Source organism: Schistocerca nitens, chromosome 2 (assembly GCF_023898315.1).
Source record: "Schistocerca nitens isolate TAMUIC-IGC-003100 chromosome 2, iqSchNite1.1, whole genome shotgun sequence".
NCBI classification, from domain to species: domain Eukaryota; kingdom Metazoa; phylum Arthropoda; class Insecta; order Orthoptera; family Acrididae; genus Schistocerca; species Schistocerca nitens.
The window spans coordinates 469,067,838-469,084,317 of NC_064615.1; the positions used below are offsets into that span (position 1 = coordinate 469,067,838).

General features: G+C 45.1%; 1 protein-coding gene across 1 annotated transcript in view; it reads right to left on the minus strand.

Annotated features, from left to right (window-relative positions):
* The window catches only part of LOC126235102 (odorant receptor Or2-like), a 117,748-nt gene that overhangs the window by 23,485 nt on the left and 77,783 nt on the right, over positions 1-16,480 (minus strand). The window contains exon 6 of the mRNA XM_049943836.1: positions 4,699-4,854. Coding sequence (XP_049799793.1) covers positions 4,699-4,854 — 156 coding nt within the window. The remainder of the gene's footprint in view (positions 1-4,698; positions 4,855-16,480) is intronic.

Sequence of the window (16,480 nt, forward strand, 5' to 3'; positions counted from 1 at the left end):
ATTTTACTTGTTTTTGTTTTATGTTTTAATTGTTATTTTACGTTTTACTACCGCGTTTTTTGTTTTAGCTGTAAGAAATGCTTAAAATATAGTCTTTTTTACACCATGCAGGTACAATGAACGAAATTTCTTCACATAATACACACGAACCATATAAAACAAAATTCAGCAGGATTCTCAAATTGTGGCGGGAAATCCTCTAATTATCCTGATCTGTATGAGGCATATTTCAGGCAGTGGAAAACCTTGGCGAAGATATCTGATAACGTAGTAGTGCCTACAGCTTTATTATATTGTTTCTCAAGTAGAGACTGACATAGTAATCATTCGGCGGAACTAGACCTGAAAATCTCCCAAAATTCTTCCAACATCAAGAGCCGTAGCTGTTCCATCGAGCCTTTTGGACCACCAGATGAACAGGTTGCTTGTCTTGGGACACGGCGTAAAAAACTATTTTTCACACCGCCCCCCCCCCCCCCCCCCCCGTTTGGAGAGTGATATCAAGAATCTCTTCTTGAGGCCCCAAATATCCTCGAGACAACATCGAAATCCGGTATACTAACGACCAGGTGAAAAAATAATTGAAAGAAGTTTTCTTTTCCAGCGTGGGATAAAAATCTATATTATTGTTAGATTCTTGGTGTGCTCATTGTGAAAGAAGCGTTTGAGCATCGTACCCGGGCAAGTTACTTGTTCACCTGGTGACCCCAAAAAGGTCGGTGGAACAGGTACATTCGTTGTCCACCGAGGTTGGAAGAACTCTGTGAGAAGATTTTCAGATCTAGTTCTGCTGAATGATTACGATGTTAGTCTGCACTAGAGAAGGAATAGAGTGAAGGTAGTCACTACTACATAATCAATTCTCTTTGTGAATGTTTTCTAAAGTACTGATGCATGCCTGATACAAACCAGGTTTTTTGCCGCGCAGGGTAGCCATGCGGTCTGAGGCGCCTCGACGCGGTTCGCGCGACTCCCCCCGTCGGCGGTTCGAGTCCACCCTTTGGCATGGGCGTGTCTTTTGTCCTTAGCGTAAATTAATTTAAGTTAGCCTAAGTAATGTTTCAACCTAGGGGCCGATTACCTCAGCAGTTTGATCACATAGAACTTATCACAAAATTTCCAGCTTTCAGGTTGTTTAGAGTATCATCCCCTGCAAAATTTGAGAATCCTGCTGAATTATGTTTCGTAATGTGTTGCGTGTAACACAATTTCGTTCATTCTAACTGCGTAGTGTAAAAAAACGTTATGTTTTAAGCATTTCTTTACAGATTACCATTATTGTTATAATTTTGTTTCATAATAATGAGTTACTCATTACTTTCAGCTGTCATGCTGCAGGGGAACGTGTTGGGCGACTGAGAGGTCCGAATGGTCGTGGAATGGTGGTCTGGAGAAGACCCTTTCACACGATCGACGCCGGCCGAAGTGGCCGTGCGGTTAAAGGCGCTGCAGTCTGGAACCGCAAGACCGCTACGGTCGCAGGTTCGAATCCTGCCTCGGGCATGGATGTTTGTGATGTCCTTAGGTTAGTTAGGTTTAACTAGTTCTAAGTTCTAGGGGACTAATGACCTCGGCAGTTGAGTCCCATAGTGCTCAGAGCCATTTGAACCATTTGAACACGATCGACTTTGTTGCCTCAGTTGACTACTGGAAACATGAGAGTCTGCGGTAGCGTCCGTGACATTTTATTCCTGTAGTGTGTCTCGTCTGTTTCGACTGGTCATTTTTGTTTCCACGTCAACGGCATAAATTCGTGTATCAAGAAAACTGTCTGCTGTGCTGTTTGGGATCTGAGCGTTTGAAATGAGATTATGAGGACTATCGTTTTTACGAAAAACTCGGAATATACACTCCTGGAAATGGAAAAAAGAACACATTGACACCGGTGTGTCAGACCCACCATACTTGCTCCGGACACTGCGAGAGGGCTGTATAAGCAATGATCACACGCACGGCACAGCGGACACACCAGGAACCGCGGTGTTGGCCGTCGAATGGCGCTAGCTGCGCAGCATTTGTGCACCGCCGCCGTCAGTGTCAGCCAGTTTGCCGTGGCATACGGAGCTCCATCGCAGTCTTTAACACTGGTATCATGCCGCGACAGCGTGGACGTGAACCGTATGTGCAGTTGACGGACTTTGAGCGAGGGCGTATAGTGGGCATGCGGGAGGCCGGGTGGACGTACCGCCGAATTGCTCAACACGTGGGGCGTGAGGTCTCCACAGTACATCGATGTTGTCGCCAGTGGTCGGCGGAAGGTGCACGTGCCCGTCGACCTGGGACCGGACCGCAGCGACGCACGGATGCACGCCAAGACCGTAGGATCCTACGCAGTGCCGTAGGGGACCGCACTGCCACTTCCCAGCAAATTAGGGACACTGTTGCTCCTGGGGTATCGGCGAGGACCATTCGCAACCGTCTCCATGAAGCTGGGCTACGGTCCCGCACACCGTTAGGCCGTCTTCCGCTCACGCCCCAACATCGTGCAGCCCGCCTCCAGTGGTGTCGCGACAGGCGTGAATGGAGGGACGAATGGAGACGTGTAGTCTTCAGCGATGAGAGTCGCTTCTGCCTTGGTGCCAATGATGGTCGTATGCGTGTTTGGCGCCGTGCAGGTGAGCGCCACAATCAGGACTGCATACGACCGAGGCACACAGGGCCAACACCCGGCATCATGGTGTGGGGAGCGATCTCCTACACTGGCCGTACACCACTGGTGATCGTCGAGGGGACACTGAATAGTGCACGGTACATCCAAACCGTCATCGAACCCATCGTTCTACCATTCCTAGACCGGCAAGGGAACTTGCTGTTCCAACAGGACAATGCACGTCCGCATGTATCCCGTGCCACCCAACGTGCTCTAGAAGGTGTAAGTCAACTACCCTGGCCAGCAAGATCTCCGGATCTGTCCCCCATTGAGCATGTTTGGGACTGGATGAAGCGTCGTCTCACGCGGTCTGCACGTCCAGCACGAACGGTGGTCCAACTGAGGCGCCAGGTGGAAATGGCATGGCAAGCCGTTCCACAGGACTACATCCAGCATCTCTACGATCGTCTCCATGGGAGAATAGCAGCCTGCATTGCTGCGAAAGGTGGATATACACTGTACTAGTGCCGACATTGTGCATGCTCTGTTGCCTGTGTCTATGTGCCTGTGGTTCTGTCAGTGTGATCATGTGATGTATCTGACCCCATGAACGTGTCAATAAAGTTTCCCCTTCCTGGGACAATGAATTCACGGTGTTCTTATTTCAATTTCCAGGAGTGTAGTAACAAAAATTAGAATAAGGATTGATAATAGAATTTATTAATAACCAAAGTAGGATTCATAGTGGAAGAGTTTCTCACAAAGCGTGTAGTAAATTCTTTACATTTTTGAGAACTGACAGTATGGGAAACATACAAACATTTCGGAACAAATACACTTATTTGCCAGAGAAAATACACGCTTGCTAATAGATCAAGCAGTATCCAGAACGTAGTAAACAGCGCCTCTTTGCTTCATCCTATGTGTCTTGTTTCCTTGCTGAGTGAGAATTAATAAACTGACTTGTCAAATGTTTCTGACTTTTTGACTAGCGAAATAATTTTCATTAAAACACATTAATATATTTCCGCTCTTATTTATGCGTGGTGTAGAATTTTTCACTGTAAAACCTGTATACTTTTTTGGTTTAACGTATTTCCTCTCTCTTGTAGGAGAACACTAGAAGGAACAACTACCAGAACCTCGTGTAACTTTTCAGTGCATCACCAAAGCAAAGCAGTCAACGTAAACAAAGAATAAGAAGACAAGGAAGCACAAAATCTGTTTCTGTAATTGGAGTGAGCTCGTCCAGAATAGGTTAACTTCCGATGTTAGCAGACGCCGCCATAAGCCCTTGTTTGTGCACATGCACAGTGTGCAGCATACTCGGAAATCTAGAACTCCACACTCGGCACAATCTATAGATCACTGACGTCATAAACACTCTCGCGTTGTGATTCATTGCTGATTTACACGCAGACGGGAAAGACCCACTCACTTCGAGTAGTCGATTTTAACCAGAAAGTCGATCGTGTAAAACGGGCTTCACTGGTCCGCTTAGCCGGCCGGGGTGGCCGTGCGGTTCTAGGCGCTACAGTCTGGAATCGCGAGACCGTTACGGTCGCAGGTTCGAATCCTGCCTCGGGCATGGATGTGTGTGATGTTCTTAGGTTAGTTAGGTTTAAGTAGCTCTACGTTCTAGGGGACTAATGACCTCAGATGTTAAGTCCCATAGTGCTCAGAGCTATTTGAACCATTTGCATCGGGATTTAATACAAAAGGCACAATGCAGACTTCTGTCCAGAGGGAGTAACGCTTCAGTCTGTGTTTTAAACCTTTCCTGGGAGACCAGTATTATATTCCGATGCACCACGGTAGGTTTACTGTAACCCTTGGACCTTCAAATTGACGATGAAACACAGAAATTGCATCGGGATTGAATACAAAAGGCACAATGCCGACTTCTGTCCAGGAGGGAGTAACGCTTCAAACGGTCTGTGTTGGAAACTTTCCTGGGAGTCCAGTAGAAGATTCTAGGGGACTGGTGACCTCAGCTGTTAAGTCCCATAGCGCTCAGAGCCAGTTGCTCCGCTTAGCGGCTGACGTCCAGTTCCGTGCGCTCCGCTGGGCAGGGGCGACCGAGTTATGCCGGCGCGGCCTGGGCTGACCTTGGTGAAGGTCTGCAGCGAGACGGGGAGGACGTGGGCGGCGCGCAGGCTGAGCGGCCGCTGCGCCCTGGCCATCATGACGAGCACGCCGCTGCTGAAGGCGCCGCCCCGCGCCGCCCACCCGCTGCCGTACAGCGCCTGCTGCACGCGCCCGCTCTGCAAACACACCGCCGCTCTCACTAGCTACACACACTGCGCTACGCACCAACACCATCGCAGAAAACAAACACCCTGTCCTCAAACACACAATCCTCTGTGCACTGTAAATTACAACACCGCAAAGGCAGCATGAAACAATTTCAAAGTGTTTACTACATCTGTAGATTTTTCAAAATTTGACTCCATTGGAACCTGAAGCTGCTCAGCGACCGTACTTATTTTGTTGGAAAAGATGGAATTGCTTTTTTTTTTTTTTTTCCTTTATTGAATTTCGATTCCCCCCGAAGGGGGCGGGCTGGCAGCAGCTTATTACGCTGCTCTGCAGCCGACAAACTTTTTAAAACGTAAGAAGAAGATAAGAAACAATAAAAGCAGGCGATAAAACGGAGACTTAAATTGTAAAACGGCCGAAAATTGTGAAAAGTTAAAACATAAAGCAAAGGGTTGGCAAAGCTAATAAAATGCACAGGAAGCAGACAAGGAACATAGTAGACAGACAATTAAAAAACATGGCGACAGTCTGGTTTCTATTCGCAAGAGATATAAAAATCACACCCTGCGACAGTATGATGTCCGTTCGCAACACTTCCGAAAAGACACACAACACTGAACACTCACTGTAAACACTGTACGAAAATGTCGGCACAAAGATGACACACCCTAGCCAAGGGCAGACTGGGGCTGGGAGGGGGGGGGGGGGGTTGACACCTGGACAGATGAGGCGAAAAGGGGGGGGGGTAACCAAAGGAGGGAGAGGACTCATAAGGGGGGGGGGGCAGGGCAGACACGAGAGGGAATGGGAAAAGGCAGAGGAGGGAACGCAAAAGGAGTCTGGGGAGAGAAGGGGGGCAGAGAGAGGGTAGGTGGGGAAAAAAAGAGGATGGAGGGGGGGGGGGGATTGCTTTCACTCGCAACTTGCTTTATTGTAGCAGACTTACATTTCGGTAACTGAGTGACCATCTTCAATGCTACAGGTACCAAATTAAAGTACAAACGCATGTGGCAACATCAAAGTACAATTGTATACAGGATGGTCCATTGATAGTGACTGGGCCAAATGTCTCACGAAATAAGCATCAAACGAAAAAACTTCAAAGAACGAAACTTGTCTAGCTTGAAGGGGGAAACCAGATGGCGCTATGGTTGGCCCAATAGATGGCGCTGCCATAGGTCAAACGGATATCAACTGCGTTTTTTTTTAAAATAGAAACCCCCATTTTTCATTACATATTCGTGTCGTACGTAAGGAAATATGAATGTTTTAGTTGTACCACTTTTTTCTCTTTGTGATAGATGGCGCTGTAATAGTCACAAACGTATAAGTACGTGGTATCACGTAACAATCCGCCAGTGCGGACGGTATCCGTGATACATTACCCGTGTTAAAATGGACCGTTTACCAATTGCGGAAAAGATCGCTATCGTGTTGATGTGTGGCTATTGTGATCAAAATGCCCAACGGCCGTGTGCTATGTACGCTACTCGGTATCCTGGACGACATCATCCAAGTGTTCGGACCGTTCGCCGGATAGTTACGTTATTTAAGGAAACAGGAAGTGTTCAGCCACGTGTGAAACGTCAACCTCGACCTGCAACAAATGATGATGCCCAAGTAGGTGCTTTAGCTGCTGTCGCGGCTAATCCGCTCATCAGTAGCAGACAAACTGCGTGAGAATCGGGAATCTCAAAAACGTCGGTGTTGAACATGCTACATCAACATTGATTGCACCCGTACCATATTTCTATGCACCAGGAATTGCATGGCGACGACTTTGAACGTCGTGTACAGTTCTGCCACTGGGCACAAGAGAAATTACGGGACGATGACATATTTTTTGCACGCGTTCTATTTAGCGAAGAATCGTCATTCACCAACAGCGGTAAGGTAAACTTTGCGAAAACAGACATAATGTCTTATGGGACAACAGCAATCAGTGATTTTATAATGTTACTTAAAATCCGTCTTGATTGCAAATTTTTTATTCATATGACCGGTTTCGGTTCATTCAGAAACATCTTCAGATCTGATATTTCAGTTACAGGAGTAACCCGTGCAAATCCAGCAACTTTTACATGCTACGTCACATCTATTGTGATCAAATGTGTTAACTTTATCTTTTGCTGTGTATCATCCACTTATAACTGAAATTTATAAAACTGTAATTTGATATTCACACGAATACCATTATATTCTAGTTGATTCTTGTATTACCTCTAGCTTTCGAGATGATCTCTCTGTCCTCAAAATCTAGATTTGCTACAATAAATAAAAGATACGAATGACTGCTGTATCTTCTTTCACCGGCTGGTATCTATCAATGATTGACATTTCAGGACAAATGCTCACAGCTTGTAAGAGCAACTATAGCTACATCCTTTGTATAAGGGAAGATTATCAACCGTGTTGGTCAGTCAGATATAACATTTGAATGCTATTGTTATTATTAATTTAATTTTCTGGTACTTGACTTATTATTATTTGTCTTCTTCCTTCCCAATATAATGTCATTAGGTCTGAATCACAATCAGTTAATTTTGTATACTCTTTTAAATGTTCCTTGCTCATGGTGTAACCAATTTTGTGACACAGAACATGTCTGGGGACGACAAGAGAGTTCTTAAGCAGAGGGGCCGTCAAACATTCATGTCGAGAAGTCAAGTGGAATACGACTACTGCTTCTCTTCTTGGTCCATCAGGCACTACCGAGTCCTCTATTGGGTTATTCCACAACTTTCGCTCACATGAAATTTTATTGGTTGCTTTAATTCTTCTTGGAATGTGCTCTTAACAAAGTGTTTCACAGCTTGTTTTGCTATTTGTCGAGGGTAGACGATTCTTCCTAAAGAGCCGAAACTAGACAAGTGAGCGATGTTGGACAATGGGGTCTGGACCGAAGTCGACGTTCTAACTCATCCTAAAGGTGTTCTATCCGATTCATATCGGGACTGTGGGCTGGCCAATCCATTTTAGCAACGTTGTTGTCCACAAACCGTTGCCTCAAAGATGCTACTCTATGACAAGGTGCATTGTCATGCTAATACAGACAGTCATCGTCTCCGAACTGTTCCTTTACGGTACGTAGTACGCAACGGTGTAAAATGTGTTGATATCCTTCCGCATTTAGCGTTTTCTTAAGCACAATGAGAAGACCACACACTAACCGCGAACGATATCTCCATGCTGTTACACCACCTCCTCTGTATTGCACTGTTGGCAGCAAACATGATGGAAGGTAATGGTCTCCCGGCATTCGACAAACCCAAACCCTTCCATCGGATTGCCACAGGGTACAGCGTGCTTCACCACTCCACATCACTCGTTTCCAGACATCTACCGTCCTCGAGCTCCGCTGTCTGCACCACTTCCAGCACCGCTTAGCGTTGATTACGGAAATCTGTTCTTTATGAGGAACTGTTCGACCATTGTAACTTGTTGTTGTTGTGGTCTTCAGTTCTGAGACTGGTTTGATGCAGTTCTCCATGCTACCCTATCCTGTGCAAGCTTCTTCGTCTCCCAGAACTTACTGCAACCTACATCCTTCTGAATCTGCTTAGTGCATTCATCTCTTGGTCTCCCTCTACAATTTTTGCACTCCACGCTGCCCTCCAATGCTAAATTTGTGATCCCTTGATGCCTCAGAACATGTCCTACCAACCGGTCCCTTCTTTTTGTCAAGTTGTGCCACAGACTCCTCTTCTCCCCAATTCTATTCAATACCTCCTCATTAGTTATGTGATCAACCCATCTAATCTTCAGTATTATTCTGTAGCACCACATTTCGAGAGCTTCTATTTTCGAAACTGTTTATCGTCCATGTTTCACTTCCATACATGGCTACACTCCATACAAATACTTTCAGAAACCACTTCCTGACTCTTAAATCTATACTCGATGTTAACAAATTTCTCTTCTGCAGAAACGCTTTCAATGCCATGCCAGTCTACATTTTATATCCTCTCTACTTCGACCATCATCAGTTATTTTGCTCCCCAAATAGCAAAACTCCTTTACTACTTTAAGTGTCTCATTTCCTAATCTAATTCCCTCAGCATCACCCGACTTAATTCGACTACATTCCATTATCCTCGTTTTGCTTTTGTTGATGTTCATCTTATATCCTCCTTTCAAGAGACTGTCCATTCCGTTCAACTGCTCTTCCACGTCCTTTGCTGTCTCTGACAGAATTACAATGTCATCGGCGAACCTCAAAGTTTTTATTTCTTCTCCATGGATTTTAATACCTACTCCGAATTTTTCTTTTGTTTCCTTTATTGCTTGCTCAATATACAGATTGATTAACATCGGGGAGGGGCTACAACCCTGTCTCACTCCCTTCCCAATCACTGCTTCCCTTTCATGCCCCTCGACTCTTATAACTGCCATCTGGTTTCTGTACAAATTGTAAATAGCCTTTCGCTCCTTGTAGTTTATCCCTGCCACCTTTAGAATTTGAAAGAGAGTATTCCAGTCAACAATGTCAAAAGCTTTCTCTAAGTCTACAAATGCTAGAAACGTAGGTTTGCCTTTCCTTAATCTTTCTTCTAAGATAAGTCGTAAGGTCAGTATTACCTCACATGTTCCAATATTTCTACGGGATCCAAACTGATCTTCCCCGTGGTCGGCTTCTACCAGTTTTTCCATTCGTCTGTTAAGAATTCGTGTTAGTATTTTGCAGCTGTGACTTGTAACTTATTATTTTTTAACTCCCTACTCGCAGTCATTATGCTAAATGGACTAGTGGGAGTACTTTGGAACTCTCGCGAGTGATTCCTTACGCTGATTTCTTGTGATTTTGACAACCATCCTCTGCAATACTCGACGGTCTCATTCCGATAGCAGGTGAGGTCTCCATGGTCTTTGTTTAGCTGCGGCTGTTCCTTCACATTCCCACTCCACAGTCACATCACCAACAGTCGACGTGGGCCCCTTTACAAAGGCTGAAATATCCCTGATCGATTTATTACTTAGGTGACATCCAATGGCTACTCCAAGTTCGAAGTCACTGAGTCTCTTGACCAACCCATTCTGCTGTTGCTGTCTCTCTACTGACAACACAATGCTTTCTGCCTCCTCTAATACCATCTGGTCCGCCGCTCTTTACATCTGGTGCTCAGTTCCGTATTGCATAGGGATGTCCTACATTTTTGATCACATCGTGTATTTTACGCCGAAAACTGTTACATATTTTACGCATCAGAGTAAATAATTCCATTCTGAACCATAGAGAAAGAGGTGAAATGTGCATGAAAATTTTGTATGTGTCGCTTGTTGTGATTGTGCACATCACAGTCCAGTTGAAACTAATATTTTTTGTCAACAACAGAAACCGTTAACGAGTAAATGTATTGGAAAGTAAATGTAAGAATTCCAAGCTAATAAGAAATGGCCTCTGCAAGATAAGTGGCTATCTGCTTTACATATTGTATTATGTTAATGCTCCTTACTGTTGAATGAAAATTTATTTGCTTTAGGTGCACTGCCTCTGTAGATAATTCCATAAGACACCAGGGAATGAAAACATGCAAAATAAGATACCGCTATTTTCAACATAATGAGATGTGCTTCTAAGAGCAAAACATTCCGAACTGAGTTTCTCTTCAGTTGATTTCATTTGAACTAGTTATTTACCTGGATTCTATCAAACTTTACACAACACGTGTCATTTAGTGTAAGGAGGAGGAGGCTGGGGGGATTAGCGTTTAACATCCCGTCGACGAGGTCGTTAGAGACGGAACACAAGCTCGTATTAAGGAGGGATGGGGAAGGCAAGCGGTTGATTCCTTTCGAAGGAATCATCCCGGCATTTGTCTTGAGTGACTTAGGGAAGGCACGAACGGTCGGACGCGGATTTGAACCGTCGTCCTGCCGAATGCGAGTCCTATGTGCCAGCCACTGCGCAACTCCGCTCGGTGTGACCATTAATATCTCCCTCTCGTGCTAACAGCTGATTATACCTTGTTTGAAGTCGCATAATATGAATAGTCGTGAGATTACGACATAAACTGTTAGCTCTGGACGACTTGTAGGCCTATTCAACTATCACCTGAAAAAATGGTTCAAATGGCTCTGAGCACTATGGGACTTAACATCTGAGGTCATCAGCCCCCTAGAACTTAGAACTACTTAAACCTAACTAACCTAAGGAGATCACACACATCCATGCCCGAGGCAGGACTCGAACCTGCGACCGTAGCGGTCGCGCGGTTCCAAACTGAAGCGCCTAGAACCGCTCGGCCACTCCGGCCGGCAACTATCACCTGAGCTGTACCCGTTAAAGTTGAGTTTCATCTCTTCATTAGTATGTTTGCCATCAACAAGCATTCCAGTTTTTGGATCGCCCTTTAAATTCATTGGAAGGTGATCTGTGTAAGTTAACACAGAAAAAATGAGTCCGGCACCGACACCAGTGGAATTCCCTATGTTATGTTCCCCTTTACGGTCCTAGTTTCATGGCTATTGGTCATACTCACTGTTTTCCGTTATAAAGATATGACTCCATCCATGCTGGAAGGATGCCATAACTATATTGTCTTGCGTCAATTTCTCTGTGGAGGATCTTTACGAAAGCCAGACTGAGAAGCAGTTAACATCAGGCGTACGAATGGCTACTGGTGGACATTTTTTTGTGTCTCACTTCATTCAATTGTTCTTCACGTGTAAAATAGGGGAGAATTCGGAGTAAAGTTCTAACTGAAGTTGAACATGTTTCCAAATGAAAATGTTTCCAAACGATAAAAGTCAGGAGACGCGGCTGCGGGAATTCGCGCAAGAAGTCGCGAGCCGATAAATTCCGGAAGGGGGGGACAAGCAATGTACAAATAACTGCAGCTGTATTCAGTCGAAATTAAGTCCACAATGAGTGAATAAACACCATACTATAATGGCGCGTAAAGGAGTGCTTCATGTACTGGGTGGGCGAAAAATCCACGTACCCCTGTATCCCCAGTTTAGTATCAAATGTTATTGTTATGCAGGTTAGTAGCTATGTTACTTCTTATCAGTTTTTGGAATCAATTATTGGGATTCATCTTTACATGTTTTCGCAGTCGCAGTCGAGTCTTAATTTGTAGCCATGGCACATGTGAGTGATCATAGTTAAACTATTGAGAGGCGCTTAGTGACAAATGCATGGGGCAGGCAATGAGACAGATTATGAGAACATTCCAGGAAAAATTAATAAGACTGCACCGTGAAAGGCAACACTTCTGGATTGGGAAAGAAGTGCTTCTGCCTTTGGCAGTCTTAAAGACAGGCCACAGAGCTGAAGGAAGAAGAAACATGCGCCGGAGTCTCTGCTTAGATTGAAAAATCTACTAAAGCGTGCTTCGGGTCTCGGTGTGCCGAGGACAATAGCGAGATCACATGAAAGGAGACCTTAAAGTCAGATCTTTTCGACTGACGTTCGTAAAGAAGTTACCAGATACACACCAGAATGAGATTGTTTTAGCATGCCATGCTTTGATAACTCTATTTCCAAATAAAGTGAACCGTGGCAAGGTCATTTGGGCCAAAGAGAATCCTCATTACATTGTCGAGTTAGAAAGGAACCCGCCTCACGTAATGAAAAGGCAGCGATGACATCACAACATCTGGTTGGATCATAGTATACTTTGTACAGAACGGCTGTCGTGGCACGAAAAATGGAGAGAAGCACAAATGATTAGCGAACAAGCAAATATACACTAGTGGTCATGAAAATTGCTACACCAGGAAGATGACGTGCTACAGACGCGAAATTTAACCGACAGGAAGAAGATGCTGTGATATGCAAATGATTAGCTTTTCAGAGCATTCACACAAGGTTGGCGCCGGTGGCGACACCTACAACGTGCTGACATGAGGAAAGTTTCCAACCGATTTCTCATAAACAAACAGTAGTTGACAGGCGTTGCCTGGTGAAACGTTGTTGTGATGCCTCGTGTAAGGAGGAGAAATGCGGATCATCACGTTTCCGACTTTGATAAAGGTGGGATTGTAGCCTATCGCGATTGCGGTTTATCGTATCGCGACATTGCTGCTCGCGTTGGTCGATCCAATGACTGTTAGCAGAATATGGAATCGGTGGGTTCAGGAGGGTAATACGGAACGCCGTGCTGGATCCCAATGGCCTCGTATCACTAGCAGTCGAGATGACAGGCATCTTATCCGCATGGCTGTAACAGATCGTGCAGCCACGTCTCGATCCCTGAGTCAACAGATGAGGACGTTTGCAAGACGACAACCATCCGCACGAACAGTTCGACGACGTTTGCAGCAGCATGGACTATCAGCTCGGAGACCATGGCTAGGGTTACCCTTGACGCTGCATCACAGACAGGAGCGCCTGCGATGGTGTACTCAACGACCAACCTGGGTGCACGAATGGCAAAACGTCATTTTTTCGGATGAATCTAGCTAGGTTCTGTTTACAGCATCTTGATGGTCGCATACGTGTTTGGTGACATCGCGGTGAACGCACATTGGAAGCGTGTATTCGTCATCGCCATACCGGCGCATCACCCGGCGTGATGGTATGGGGTGCCACTGGTTACACGTCTCGGTCACCTCTTGTTCGAATTGACGGCACGTTGAACAGTGGACGTTACATTTCAGATGTTACGACCCGTGGCTCTACCCTTCATTCGATCCCTGCGAAAGCCTACATTTCAGCAGGATAATGCACGACCGCATGTTGCAGGTCCTGTACGGGCCTTTCTGGATACAGAAAATGTTCGACTGCTGCCCTGGCCAGCATATTCTCCAGATCTCTCACCAACTGAAAACGCCAGGTCAATTGTGGCCGAGCAACTGGCTCGTCACAATACGCCAGTCACTACTCTTGATGAACTGTGGTATCGTGTTGAAGCTGCATGGGCAGCTGTACCTGTACACGCCATCCAAGCTCTGTTTGACTCAATGCCCAGACGTATCAAGGCCGTTATTACGGTCAGAGGTGTTGTTCTGGGTATTTATTTCTCAGGATCTAAGCACCCACATTGCGTGAAAATGTAATCACATGTCAGTTCTAGTATAATATATTTGTTCAATGAATACCCATTTATCATCTGCATTTCTTCTTGGTGTAGCATGAAGCAATAAAGTCCGGCTGAAGCAATAGCAAAAAGAGCGTGATAGGGGGAGGCTCTCTTAACTAATGCACGAGTGACGGTGACTGGGCTGCGTCTCGGTGGCCCCTCCATTGCGACTGGGCTGCGCTCCGTTGCGAGTGGACCGCGTGGCTGCCGCCGACCATGCTTTGTTGTTGCGGCAGAGGGCGCTCGAGGTATGGAGTCGCTGGAGGCATGGCTCAGCAGGGGTGCTCCATTGGATCCGCTGCATGCCGTACGACTGCTATCGGCATCTGACGAAAACGTGCGTTGCGTTACCAACTGTGGGACGCCAGTGGATGGTATCGATACTTGATACCACCCTGTGAATAGCGCAATTTATATACTCGTGTTACAAAAAATTTGAATACCTCAGTTTGAGGATAGGAACCTCAAAGAACGCATATGACTGCAGCAAGATGGAGCGCCTCCTCACTATGCTATTGCAGTGTATGAGTTCCTAAATGAACACTTTCTGGGCCAGGGGTAGGTCGTGGCTCATCAGCAACACCAGCTCTCTCGAAATGCCCACCAAGAAGTCCTGACCTCAACACACCTGACAACCCGTTATGGCGCCTGTATCTGTAAGTTGTTATGCTACAAACGAAGAACTGAGCAATGTTGTTGACCATGCATTTCGCACTATAAACCGGACATGCTCAAAAATACGTCAGAAAGAATATGGAGGCATATCGAAATGCGTTTACAGCATCATGGGGGACATACTGGTATACTGGACACTTATTACATTAGTAAGCACTTCTGCTAAAACAAATTAAGTCAATTAGCATTCGATATTAGGGGGTACGAGGAGTTCTTGTCCACCCCGTACTGTATTCAAACTGATTTGACGACGGCGATGTGCGCTTATTTAAAACGACCGAGAAACCAAAGGCTCTGCCCATTGTAAGAGGTCCATGATTGTTGCTAGCGCACTCGAGCAGATGTAATTTCAATGGATTGCTCACGCGCTGCCTGCGATATGTAAGCTATAAGAGAATCTCAGACCAGAGAGCAGTGTTGTATGCAGTAAGAGCAGTGTCTGTAGCAGTAGGAGTAAGTAGTTGCTAGCAGTCTGGTGTATGGAGTTGGCTGGGCCAGTCGTGTGGAGCGATGGCGGTGCCTGAGCGTTGAAGTATAAGGTAAAAGCAGCCTCGCGCATATGTAGTATTGTTATATCAAGTCCCATGTAAATGGTTTTAAAAAGAAATCTCTTAATAATAATCTTCCTTATAAAAATTAAGTTTTGGCAATCATTCATTTCAATTTAAGGATTTTACTAATTTCTCCAAATCATGATCATCCTGATTATTGTAAAGACAAATCAGTTGTTTCTTTTTATACATGCCAAATCTATTGGCCAGCATTGCACTGAGCTGTGCCAGAAAAATTTCTTATAGGAGCAGTTTTACAGGGTGTTACAAAAAGGTACGGCCAAACTTTCAGGAAACATTCCTCACACACAAAGAAAGAAAATATGTTATGTGGACATGTGTCCGGAAACGCTTACTTTCCATGTTAGAGCTCATTTTATTACTTCTCTTCAAATCACATTAATCATGGAATGGAAACACACAGCAACAGAACGTACCAGCGTGACTTCAAACACTTTGTTACAGGAAATGTTCAAAATGTCCGCCGTTAGCGAGGATACATGCATCCACCCTCCGTCGCATGGAATCCCTGATGCGCTGATGCAGCCCTGGAGAATGGTGCATTGTATCACAGCCGTCCACAATACGAGCACGAAGAGTGTCTACATTTGGTGCCGGGGTTGCGTAGACAAGAGCTTTCAAATGCCCCCATAAATGAAAGTCAAGAGGGTTGAGGTCAGGAGAGCGTGGAGGCCACGGAATTGGTCCGCCTCTACCAATCCATCGGTCACCGAATCTGTTGTTGAGAAGCGTACGAACACTTCGACTGAAATGTGCAGCTAGCAGCACAGGTAGAGTATCCCGTATGAAATCATGGCGGTGAATCGAGGAAGTACAGTACATACTGAAGAAACTAAAATGAGCTCTAACATGGAAATTAAGCGTTTCCGGACACATGTCCACATAACACCTTTTCTTTATTTGTGTGTGAGGAATGTTTCCTGTAAGTTTGGCCGTACCTTTTTGTAACACCCTGTATACGCGTTATCCGTCGACCTTACTGAGGTAAGAATTTTCATTTTTATTCAGAATGATCATTCAGGGCCATGATGCAGCGCTGCTGACGTCCAAAATTTACCAGTTTAAATTCACATTCAATTATTGAAAGGTTATAAGTGAGCCACAATTTTATTGAGAGATTAGTCACATTGTATTAATGGTAGGTTACGGAATTCATTTATTGGGAGGTTACGATGAATGTGAATTATAAATAATTATATTTTTACTGTTGGGAGGTTTCGGAATTTATCTGTTGGTAGGTTACGCAGAATGTAAATGATATAATTATATATTTTTTTCTGTTGGGAGGTTACACCACATAACAAGGAAACATCACTAATCTGACATCATATTTTGAGCAGGAAAAAAGCACACAAGCAAGA